This window comes from Engystomops pustulosus, chromosome 5 (assembly GCF_040894005.1).
Source record: "Engystomops pustulosus chromosome 5, aEngPut4.maternal, whole genome shotgun sequence".
In the NCBI taxonomy this organism is placed as follows: Eukaryota; Metazoa; Chordata; class Amphibia; order Anura; family Leptodactylidae; genus Engystomops; species Engystomops pustulosus.
In genome coordinates, this window is record NC_092415.1 from 61,550,276 (window position 1) to 61,562,658 (window position 12,383).

Sequence of the window (12,383 nt, forward strand, 5' to 3'; positions counted from 1 at the left end):
CAAAGTTTGTCTTCAGCAGACATTCCACGTCATATTGTTTGTAACAGAAAAAATCTTTTCTTGGAGTAACCTGCAGCTAAACAGTTTCTTCAGATTTCTACATCTTATAACTTAGTGTCATGCAATAAGTAACAAATCCTTGCCTTCTAGAGCTACAATATTTTAAGATTTATTGCATTATCTAAGTTACGAAAATATAACCTATAATCTAACCTAAAAATATAATACCTTATTATTGTTTATTCACTACAGTTTTTTATTTGCTGTAGATTTTAGATCTAATTGAAGATGTTCAGGAACACATATTATTAAAGGAACCAAAGCTGCTTAGAGCCTTAATACCAGCTGAGAAAGTTCATATCACAATTTTAGTTGCCCATTTGCGAACTGAAGACGACATCAAAAGGTAAATATTAGGTTTATAGATATTAAGAAACTGGTATTTTACTAGTAATCTCATAAAATGTAGTAGCATATAACGTTTAAACACCCCTTCAGATGCAGAAAGTGTCAGTTTTATTAAAAACACAGCTACATTATCCAGTGATATATAAAAAATATATTTTGTGGTCAATAATGCTAAAATAAAGTATATACAAAAATATATTGCCAAATGAACATGACACATGGGGGACAGAACTGCTACTATCAACGCCAAGTATATCCAGTTATAAAATAGATAATAACATGGCACTAAAGCTGTATGTACAAAGGTAAAAAATTACTTTTATATTAATATTAGAGATGAGCGAACATACTCGTCCGAGCTTGATGCTCGTTCGAGCATTAGCGTACTCGAAACTGCTCGTTGCTCGGACGAATACTTCGCCCGCTCGAGAAAATGGCAGCTCCCGCCGTTTTGCTTTTTGGCGGCCAGAAACAGAGCCAATCACAAGCCAGGAGACTCTGCACTCCACTCAGCATGACGTGGTACCCTTACACGTCGATAACAGTGGTTGGCTGGCCCGATCAGGTGACCCTGGGATAGACTAGCCGCTGCCCGCGCTGCTCGGATCATTCTGTGTCTGGATGCCGCTAGGGAGAGAGCTGCTGCTGGTCAGGGAAAGCGTTAGGGTGTTCTATTAGAATAGTGTTAGGCAGGAGTGATTCAAAAAGAACCCAACAGCCCTTCTTAGGGCTACAATAACGTTATACTTTTTTTTTTTTTGTTTGCTTGTGGCTGGGCTTGCTGGCACTAGTAGTGCAGCTAGTACCATATTGTGAGGAATTTGCAGGGGGACTTGCTACCGTTTAGCTCTTAGTGACGCACATATCCACCTCAAACACCAAAGTGGGAAAATTTATTAGGGGTTTGATTTCAATTAGGCACAGTCTGGCAGTTTCTTTTTATTTTACGTTTATTTTTTCATAACTCAGCGTCATCTCATCAGTGTGCTTTCATACTTGGCTAGAAAATAGCCAAAGGAGAATCCAAACGGCTTACTTACGCCTACAATAGCGTTATATATATTTTATTTCTGGTTGATCTGCTGGTGGCTGTCCTTGCTGCAGTGCATCTACTATCCAATTGTGAGGAATTTGGAGTGAGACTTGCGACCGCTGTGTTTAGCGCTTAGTGACGCACATATCCATCGCAAAGACCGAAGTGGGAAAATTTGTTAGGGGTTGGATTTCAATTAGGCACAGTCTGCCATTTCCTTTTTATTTTACGTTATTTTTTCATAACTCAGCGTCATCTCATCTGGCATAGCAGTGTGCTTTCATACTTGGCTAGAAAATAGCCATAGCAATAGGATAGCATCGTTTGGTTTTAAAAACTAAAAAACACAAAAAAACACAAAAAAAAGTAAAAAAAAAATTAAAGTTATAACTTTCATTTTCAAAATGTTTAACCCGAGGGCTAGGGGTAGAGGACGAGGGTGGGGACGTGGGCGTCCAACTACTGCAGGGGTCAGAGGCCGTGGTCCTGGGCGGGGTGAGACACCACCTGCTTATGAGGGAGCAGGGGAACGCCGCAGAGCTACACTCCCTAGGTTCATGTCTGAAGTTACTGGGACTCGTGGTAGAGCACTGTTGAGGCCAGAACAGTGCGAACAGGTGATGTCGTGGATTGCCGACAATGCTTCGAGCAATTTGTCCACCAGTCAGTCTTCCACGCAGTCCACCCATGTCACCGAAATCGGCACTCCTCCAGCTCCTGCACCTCAGCCTCCTCCCCCCCAGTCTGCCCCCTGGCATTAGAACCGGCATACTCTGAGGAACATTTTTCTGGACCCTTCCCACAGTCACAAACCACTTGTCCGGTTGCTGCTGAGCAATTTTCCGATGCCCAGGTTTTCCACCAGTCGCAGTCTGTGGGTGATAATGACCTTCTTGACGTAGTGGAAGAAGTGTGTAAAGAGGTGTCCGATGATGAGGAGACACGGTTGTCAGACAGTGGTGAAGTTGTTGTCAGGGCAGGAAGTCCGAGGGGGGAGCAGACTGAGGGATCGGAGGATGATGAGGTGACAGACCCAAGCTGGGTTGAGAGGCCGAGTGAACACAGTGCTTCTGAGACGGAGGAGAGTCCTCGACCAGAACAGGTTGGAAGAGGCAGTGGTGGGGCCAGACGGAGAGGCAGGGCCAGAGCAGGTGCATCAGCGCCAAATGTGTCACGTAGTGAAGCTCCCGCGGCGAGGGCTCCCGCGGCGAGGGCTAGATTTTCAGAAGTCTGGAGGTTCTTTAAGGAAACACCGGATGACCGACGGACTGTGGTGTGCAACCTTTGCCAAACCAGGATCAGCAGGGGTTCCACCACTACTAGCTTAACTACCACCAGTATGCGCAGGCATATGAATGCTAAACACCCCACTTAGTGGCACCAAGCCCGTTCACCTCCGGCCGTGCACACCACTGCTCCTTCCCCTGTGTCAGCTGATAGTCAGCCCCCTGCCCAGGACCCTGGCACAAAAACCCCATCATCGCCTCCACGATCCTCCACAGCATCCACCAGCGTTCAGCTCTCCATACCCCAGACGCTGGAGCGGAAACGGAAATATAGTGCAACCCACCCGCACGCCCAAGCCCTTAATGTCCACATCTCCAGATTGCTTAGCCTGGAGATGCTGCCCTATAGGCTAGTAGAGACCGAGGCCTTTCGCAACCTCATGGCGGCGGCCGCCCCTCGGTATTCGGTCCCCAGCCGCCACTACTTTTCCCGATGTGCCGTCCCAGCCCTGCACCAGCACGTGTCAGACAACATCATCCGTGCCCTGACCAACGCCGTTTCTGACAAGGTCCACCTGACCACGGACACGTGGACGAGTGCTGCCGGGCAGGGCCACTATATATCGCTGACGGCACATTGGGTTAACTTGGTGGAGGCTGGGACCGAGTCTGACCCTGCGGCTGGTCATATACTGCCGACGCCGAGGATTGCGGGGCCTACCTCGGTCCAGGTCTTTCAGGCCTACTATGCCTCCTCCTCCTCCCACCCCTCCTCCACCTCCTCCTCCGAACTACCATCCGTGGGCATGGCGCCATCAGTCGCTAGCTCTAGGCACAGCAGCAGTGCCGTCGCTAAGCGACAGCAGGCGGTGCTCAAACTGCTGAGCCTAGGCGATAAAAGGCACACCGCCCAAGAGCTATTACAGGGCATCACGGCACAGACTGATCTGTGGCTGGCACCGCTGAACCTGAAGCCAGGCATGGTTGTGTGTGACAACGGCCGTAACCTGGTGGCGGCTCTGCAACTCGGCAGACTGACACATGTGCCATGCCTGGCCCATGTGTTAAATCTGATAGTTCAGCGTTTCCTCAAGACATACCCCAATCTGTTTGATTTGCTCACGAAGGTGCGCCGCATCTGTGCGCATTTCAGGAAGTCCAGCACAGATGCTGCCACTCTCAGGGCAGCGCAGCGCCGCCTCCAACTGCCCGCTCACCGACTGTTGTGCGACGTGCCCACGAGGTGGAATTCAACATTAACCATGTTATCCAGAGTTTACCAGCAGCGCAGAGCGATTGTAGACTGCCAGATGTCAACTTCCACCAGAACTGGTAGTCAGGTCAGTCAGCTTCCTCAAGTCTACAATGAGGAGTGGACGTGGATGTCTGATATCTGTCAGGTGCTGAGTAACTTCGAGGAGTCAACACAGATGGTCAGTGGCGATGCCGCCATCATCAGCCTCACCATCCCGCTGCTTGGCCTGTTGAAAAAATCTCTGATCAGCATGAAGTCGGAAGCTTTGCGCTCGTCACAAGAGACGGGGGAAGAAGATTCCCTTGTTGATAGCCAAAGCACCCTTAGGTCTGTTTCTCAGCGCATATCGGAGGAGGTGGAGGTGGAGGAGGATGAGGAGGAAGAGGAGGAGAATGTTGGCGAGACACAAGAGGGGACCATTGTTGAGTCCTTCACTGTTCAGCGTGTATGGGCAGAAGAAGAGGAGTTGGAGGAGTTGGAGGAGGAGGAAATGGACAGTCAGGCCAGTGAGGGGAGTGAATTCTTACGCATTGGTACTCTGGCGCATATGGCAGATTTCATGCTAGGCTGCCTATCCCGTGACCCTCGCGTTCAAAGAATTTATTCCAGCACCGATTACTGGGTATTCACTCTCCTGGACCCACGGTACAAGCAAAATCTTTCCACTCTCATCCCTGGAGAGGAAAGGAGTGTGAGAATGCATGAATACCAGCAGGCCCTGGTGCACAAGCTGAAACACTATTTCCCTTCTGACAGCGCTAGCGGCAGAGTGCGTAGTTCTGCGGGACAAGTAGCGAGGGAGAGTAGGCGAGCAGGCAGCTTGTCCAGCACTGGCAAGGGTACGCTTTACAAGGCTTTTGCCAGCTTTATGTCACGCCAGCAAGACACTGTCACCTGTCCCCAGTCTCGGCACAGTAGGGCTGATCTTTACAGAAAGATGGTGAAGGAGTACGTAGCTGACCATACCATCGTCCTAAATGATCACACAGCTCCCTACAACTACTGGGTTTCAAAGCTGGACATGTGGCACGAACTGGCGCTGTACGCCTTGGAGGTTCTTCCCTGCCCTGCCGCTAGCGTGTTGTCCGAGCGGGTTTTCAGTGCAGCTGGTGGCATCATCACCGATAAGCTTACACGCCTGTCGACTGACAGCGCTGACAGGCTGACGCTTATTAAGATGAATAAAGCCTGGATTTCTCATAATTTCCAATCTCCACCAGGTGAAGGAAGCTCAACCTGAATAATTGATCCACTCCTCCTCCTCATTTTCCTCCTTCTCCTCCTCTTTGTACACTAAAGCAGAGGAAACTGGCTATTTTTTGACAGGGCCCACTGGCTCTAGCTATAGTACTTTATGCATTTAATTTTTCTGGAGGGCCACCTACCCGGTCCTCTGTTTTAAACAATTTTTGGGAGTGCCACATACAGGCACTCAATCTATTTCATTTTTCTGGAGGGCCACCTACCTGCTCCTCTGGTTTGAAAACTTTTTTGGACTGCCACATACAGGCACTATCCAAATTAAATTGTCTCCATAGCAGCCTCCACACGTTGTCTCCATTGCTACCTCCAAAAGTCGTCCATATAGCTGCCTCCATACATCGTCCCCTTATCAAACGAGGTGTGTCAGGCAGAAATTTGGGTTGTTTTCATGGATTCCACATCAAAGTTGTTAACTTTGTCGCCACCCTGCTGTGTTATCCACAAAATATACTGGCAAACTTTTACCATTTAGGGATATTATTTCAGCGTTTCTTGCGCATCTGTTTACATTCCCCTCACCCGCCATATCCCAAACTTATAAGAACGCTACTACACTTAACTTGGTGTACGCTGGGACCGAGTCTGACCCTGGGGCTGGTCATATACTGCCGACGCAGAGGATTGCGGGGCCTACCTCGGTCCAGGTCTCAAAGGCCTACTATACCTCCTCCTCCTCCCACCCCTCCTCCACCTCCTCCTCCTCCGAATTACCATCCATGGCCATGGCGCCATCAGTCGGTAGCTCTAGACACAGCAGCAGTGCCGTCGCTAAGCGACAGCAGGCGGTGCTCAAACTGCTGAGCCTAGGCGATAAAAGGCACACGCCCAAGAGCTATTACAGGGCATTCCACATCAAACTTGTTAACTTTGTCGCCACCCTGCTGTGTAATCCACAAAATATACTGGCAAACTTTTATCATTTACCGATATTATTTCAGCGCTTCTTGCGCATCTGTTTACATTCCCCTCACTCGCCAAATATCCCAAACTTATAAGAACGCTACTACACTTGATCTTATACAAAAGGTTCTTAGAAGTGCTGTTTGGGGAGTAGCCTAGAGACAGGGGCTTGGATTGGCGAAAGCTCGCCTGGAAGCGGAGCGCCAGCTCCATCCCAAGATCCAACTAACATAGTTTTAAGTGCAGCACCTTTAATCTACTACTAGTTCACTGCCTCCATAATAATAATAATCTTTATTTATATAGCGCCATCATATTCCGTAGCGCTTTACAAATCATAGGAAACAAATACAAATGTAATGTAACAGAGCACAACATTTGTATGGAACAACAGGAGTGAGGTCCCTGCTCGCCAGAGCTTACGGTTTATGAAGATGATGGGGTAACACGAGGTAAAAGAATTTTTAATGGTCAAGCCATTCTTCTTAGGGAATAGAACAAAATATAATAAATGGAATTGCTGTCGCTTGAACCACTCAGCCGTCACCAGGTCCAGGGTGAATGGGACTGCAGAGAAGTCTGGTGCCTGTTGGTTGCTGGATAACAGATGGGAGGACGACACAGGACGGGTTAGTAGAAGAGTTAAAACTTCATGCAGTTAATGAGTGTTATAGGCTTGCCTAAAGAAATGGGTTTTAAGAGCACGTTTGAAACTTTGGAGGTTAGGTATTAGTCTGATAGTCCGGGGCAGAGCATTCCATAGAATTGGTGCAGCTCTAGAGAAGTCTTGGAGACGCGAGTGGGAGGTCCGCACTAGGGTAGAGGTTAATCTAAGATCAATGGCGGATCTAAGAGCACGGGTTGGGCGATAGACTTAGATAAGAGAGGAGAGGTAGGGGGGTGCAGCATTATACAGAGCTTTATGGATGAGGGTTATTATTTGAAACTGTATTCGAAAGGAGACTGGCAGCCAGTGCAGCGACTGGCATGAACTGTAGGCATACATGGTCCCCTTATCAAACGAGCTGTGTCAGGCAGAATTTTGGGTTGTTTTCATGGCTTCCACAACAAACTTGTTAACTTTGTCGCCACCCTGCTGTGTAATCCACAAAATATACTGGCAAACTTTTATCATTTACCAATATTATTTCAGCGCTTCTTGCGCATCTGTTTACATTCCCCTCACCCGCCATATCCTAAACTTATAAGAACGCTACTACACTTGATCTTATACAAAAGGTTCTTAGAAGTGCTATTTGGGGAGTAGCCTAGAGACAGGGGCTTGGATTGGCGAAAGCTCGCCTGGCAGCGGAGCGCCAGCTCCATGCCAAGATCCAACTAACATAGTTTTAACTGCAGCACATTTAATCTACTACTAGTTCACTGCCTCCATACATGGTCCCCTTATCAAACCAGCTGTGTCAGGCAGAATTTTGGGTTGTTTTCATGGCTTCCATGTTAACTTTGTCGCCACCCTGCTGTGTAATCCACAAAATATACTGGCAAACTTTTATCATGTACCGATATTATTTGAGCGCTTCTTGCTCACCTCCTTTGGTTCCTCTCTGCCACCCATAGGTTTGAAGCCTGAGTCCATTTAGGGTATGTCGCCATGCCACTCTCTAGCCTGCCGCTGCTGCCGCTGCCTCTGCATGCCGTCCCCTATAGTGTCAGGGTCAATTATTGGATGTTTTAGATGCTATCTAGCTTCATTCTGTCACTCTGTCATGGCCATGCTGTTGCCCATCATTTTGGCATAATGGTGCGATTAAGCAGCCTCAGAGGCATCCATGCATGCTGCCCCTGCTGTTTCCTGTCCATTTCCGTGGTGTTTCCATCCTTTTCTGAGGTTCCCAGGTGTTTGGCCATGCTTCCCTGTGCAGAGCCTTGGTCCCCTTGAAAAATGCTCGAGTCTCCCATTGACTTCAATGGGGCTCGTTATTCGAGACGAGCACTCGAGCATCGGGAAAAGTTCGTCTCGAATAACGAGTACCCGAGCATTTTAGTGCTCGCTCATCTCTAATTAATATACAAAATTGAACACAATAACCTATATCTAAAATATATATCATACTGCTAAAAAACACAGAATATTTCATATAAGACAGATACAGTATATCAATTCATGAAGTAATCCTTAAAAAATCCACAGAGCAATTGCTGGATAACTCATATATGTACATACAATGGCCCTTGTAGAGAATTATGGTAATTGGAATCCTAATCGTTATAGTTAATATCAAATTGCTGTTCTTTCTTTTAACTATTGCTATTAAACTATCCTTGAAGCATATTCAATTTAAAAAGTGCACTTTCTAGAACTCTGACCTTGCCACATGCATTATTGTCCATTATTTTGTATTCTATAGGGATCGTTCTTGCAAATTCAGTTTCTTAATACACTCAGTTTGTGTGCAAATTCAATCTCCTTCGGTGTCTTCGCAGCACTTTGGCACAGTGGCGAGTTGGATCGGGACTAGTCTCAAGAAGTGACATTACACAAATAGAAACAATGTTGATGTCTGGCTGTAGGTCTGACAGCAGTGGTCTGTGGTGGTGGATGACACAGTGGTGGAGTGGACTATAGGAGTGGAGTGCACCACTGTGTCATCCACCACCACAGACCACTGCTGTCAGACCTACAGCCATTCATCAACATTGTTTCTATTCCCCTGATGAAAGTTCCACAAGGAGTGGCACTAGAAACGCGTCGGGAAGACTGAATACTGGATGTATAGGGCAAAATAGGGCCACTTTCAAACCTACAGGGAAAGCTTGGGACCGTCCTTGTTAGGGCGGGAGCAACATTGGGACATAAAGGGAGATCTTAAGATATAGGGCACAATAGGGTCAGTGCAATCATCTTCATCCTGACCTAGAAGTGCCCGTGACGGATCACCCGTACCTCCCCCACTGTGACGACAAGATGGGTGAGATCTATGCCTTTTCTAATATGCACTGGTTTAGATAGCAGAGTCACCATATGTTGTAATTATTCCTATATTGTGTGATTATCTCTGTAGGTCCCTTGCACTCTATACTTACAACACTGACACATAGTGATGAGTGAGATTTATTTGGTGGTTGAAAAGTACATATTTTATTTTCTTTTAATACAATATTAATAAAAGTTATATTTTATTTATATGCCTTCACCATAGTAAATTAAGTGTAAATAATGTGGCAGGTGAACCCAGTAGCCGGGCGATAGAGGCCTGTGGCAGTATAAGCAACAAAGACTGCTATATGTGAGTTTGTACACATGTGCTCTTGATGTAACCAAATACCTAAAACTTCAAGAAGACTGCCCCATAGCCAAAGTCCAGACAGGATCTTGTTTGATCAGCTGATACACTCCAGTTAAGCTGTGGTAGATGGTCGATTAAAATAGGTGGATTCTCAGTATAATAAATGGGTAGTAGATGGCTGGAATATGCCAAAATGGCTACAAAATTATAATCTATGTTCCCATTTCCTATCCTTCTTAAATACTTTCCGGGTAGGATGTAAACAAAGGACTGTATGTGGTCTTTAAATTATGCAGTTGTAAGCTAGAATAATCAGTTCTGTATCATGCTGCTGCCTTCTTCCTAACCTACCTGTGTACCTATATGCAAAATAAAGATTGTAGGGTTCCTTCTAAAATACATTATTATTTTATATCCAGCCAAGAGGCTGATAGAGGGCAGACCAGAATGAGTTTTCTGGGACACAAGCCCTAAAATAATCACAATGCCTTAGGGAACCGGCACCACCAATAAAAGATGAAAGCACATAAAGACTACCAACAACCAAGTTAAAAATGAATACTTTAATTCATCATTACAATGCACATAGAATATATCATGAGAAAATATCACATAGAGAGCAAGTCAGAATGTAGAGCAAAAATTACTAAAAAGTGGGGAGACACAAAGTTGCAGAGTGAGAACCAATACCTCAGAACGAAGATATAAATAAATGGGGACAATACCAGTTATCTGTTTAGTAACAATACTTTGCTGGAAATAAATAAATAACATCAGAAATAATAATAGGGGCCAATACATAAGGTATCCTTAATTGCATAAAGACCAATATTAATACTAAGTATTAAGGCTACTAAGGCTATGTTAAGTTTTGAGAGCCTAGAAAAATTGCCGAAGTACTAAGGCTATGTCTTACTCGGATGTACACAAAAGTCCTATAATGCATATAATGAAATATCAGGATCACATCCTGTGTATACCTTACATCATGCTGCCAGTATATTGGAGCGCACTGAGGACACAATCATTTTGATGTATGTTTCACCCTGTGGCTTTGTCAGCCTGTGTATCGTACACCCTGTATTGTTACTACACGATAGTTTATAATATGGGCATATATTTGGAGACCTGTTATAACTGGTATTGTTCTCATCTATATCTTGGTCATGAGTTAGTTATTGGTTAATGCTCTGCAGCTTTGTGTCTCCCCACTTTTTAGTCGGTAATCTTTGCTCTACATTCTGGCTTATTCTCCATGTGATATTTTATCATATATTTTATGTACATTGTAATGATGAATTCAAGTATTCCATTTTAACTTTGTTGTTGGTAGTCTTTATGAGCTCTCATCTTGTTGGTCGATATTCTGTGGCCTTTTGGCTGAATGAGTAGTACAATGGTTTAGGTCTAATTTGTTTTTGAGGTTTGTGTAGGTAACTTTGTGATTATTATCACCTTTACCCCATTTACACGCCAGGGTCTTGGAGGGGCATGAAGGGGGTGCAGCCAGCAGCAGAGCGGCCAATCGGGAGTTCCTGCCCTGCACAAGCGGTACAACTAGCTACTGTTTAAACTGAAAGGGCTTTGGTTAATGGTGCAAATCTACGCCAGACACAGAAGAGTTGTGCACTGTGTAGCCCGAGGCTGGGGACTCTATATGTATTCAGAGGTGCTTGATGCACAAGCTCCAGCATGTGACAGTTATCCACCATGAATGTCTATGGGCAATTGAGGAGTGGATGGCAAGAGGGATAATACAAGGTGTTGTGAGGGTACCCAGGGTATATGAATTTTGTCTGAAATATAGAATGCATGGGCAAATAGGGGGTTGATTACATAGTAAGAATAATGGGAGGTGACAGGAGAGAAGATGGGGGCAACTGGATATAAATCATAACAAAAAAAACGAAACTTTTTTGGTCCCCAAACTCCAATGCCTCAAGGCTTGTGGGATGAATTGTGATTACAATATACTAAGCTTTTTATCTGTATTATGATTTGATTTGTTACCTATACATATTGCTATCTTGGGTAATTTGTTGTAAAGCCATATACAAATTGATACTTTAGAAGTCTTTGCGTTCCTTCCATTGCATTACTAACACTTATTATCTTTCCTCATTCACAAGACTGGCACACTGCAATTATAATTCTCCATGTTGGCCACTCTCCACCTCTGGAACTAGCATCATTTAATAAAAATTATTTCAAACCACACGGACATATGCTTTCAGCATAGCTTTTATTTAAATACCAGTAAATTAAACACAAAATTAAATATTTACCTCTAACATGTTAATAGTTTCCTTGCTTTAATTTCAGTTCTCTTTTTTTTATTACATAGGAAAAACAGTCTACTATGATTTTTATGGAGTCAAATATATACCTATTCAAAAAAAAGCTAGGTGAAAGTACAATGCTTCTACAATGGCACACATTAAAAGCTAATGATATACAATGGGAAATCCTTCAAAAGCAAGATGTCCACTATTTTTAAAGTATTGGTAATGTCTGATCTTTTTCTCTCTGTTTGTAGAGCTGTTTCTGCATTGTTGCAAAGCAAGGAAAAAGTAGAAAAGCTATTGATTGGCAAACAATTTGCCTTATCCCTTCATGGAATTGGCGAGTTTAATAATCAAGTTATATTCCTAAAAATAACCAAGCATGAAAATAAGCTGTTGTCCGAAATTGCAGGTAAACATTAGGTTATAATTTAAAAATACAGATGAAAATTTTGTTTTAAATAAAATTGATTTGCAAAAATGTTATACGGGTAAATTCTAATCATATACTGTAACTATAAATGTTACATCTGGATCTACACAATCATACTCTTAAAGCATTTTACTTACTATTTCATTTCTCTGATGATGTTCCTCTCCAATACATTGGTGATACACTGGTATATACTTTATGATAAGTATTCTCTGTCTCAAGTACTTGTCTAGTGCTGTTGAACTCGTGCTCTGAAGTATTTCATAAATCAGTTTTTACTCTACTGATACTATGCTGAAGTAAATACTGAGCACAGCATAAAGATAATTGACGGG

General features: G+C 44.3%; 1 protein-coding gene across 1 annotated transcript in view; it reads left to right on the forward strand.

Annotated features, from left to right (window-relative positions):
- LOC140132857 (uncharacterized) overlaps positions 1-12,383 on the forward strand; it is a 72,442-nt gene that overhangs the window by 40,784 nt on the left and 19,275 nt on the right. The window contains exons 4-5 of the mRNA XM_072152189.1: positions 270-406; positions 11,870-12,027. Coding sequence (XP_072008290.1) covers positions 270-406; positions 11,870-12,027 — 295 coding nt within the window. The remainder of the gene's footprint in view (positions 1-269; positions 407-11,869; positions 12,028-12,383) is intronic.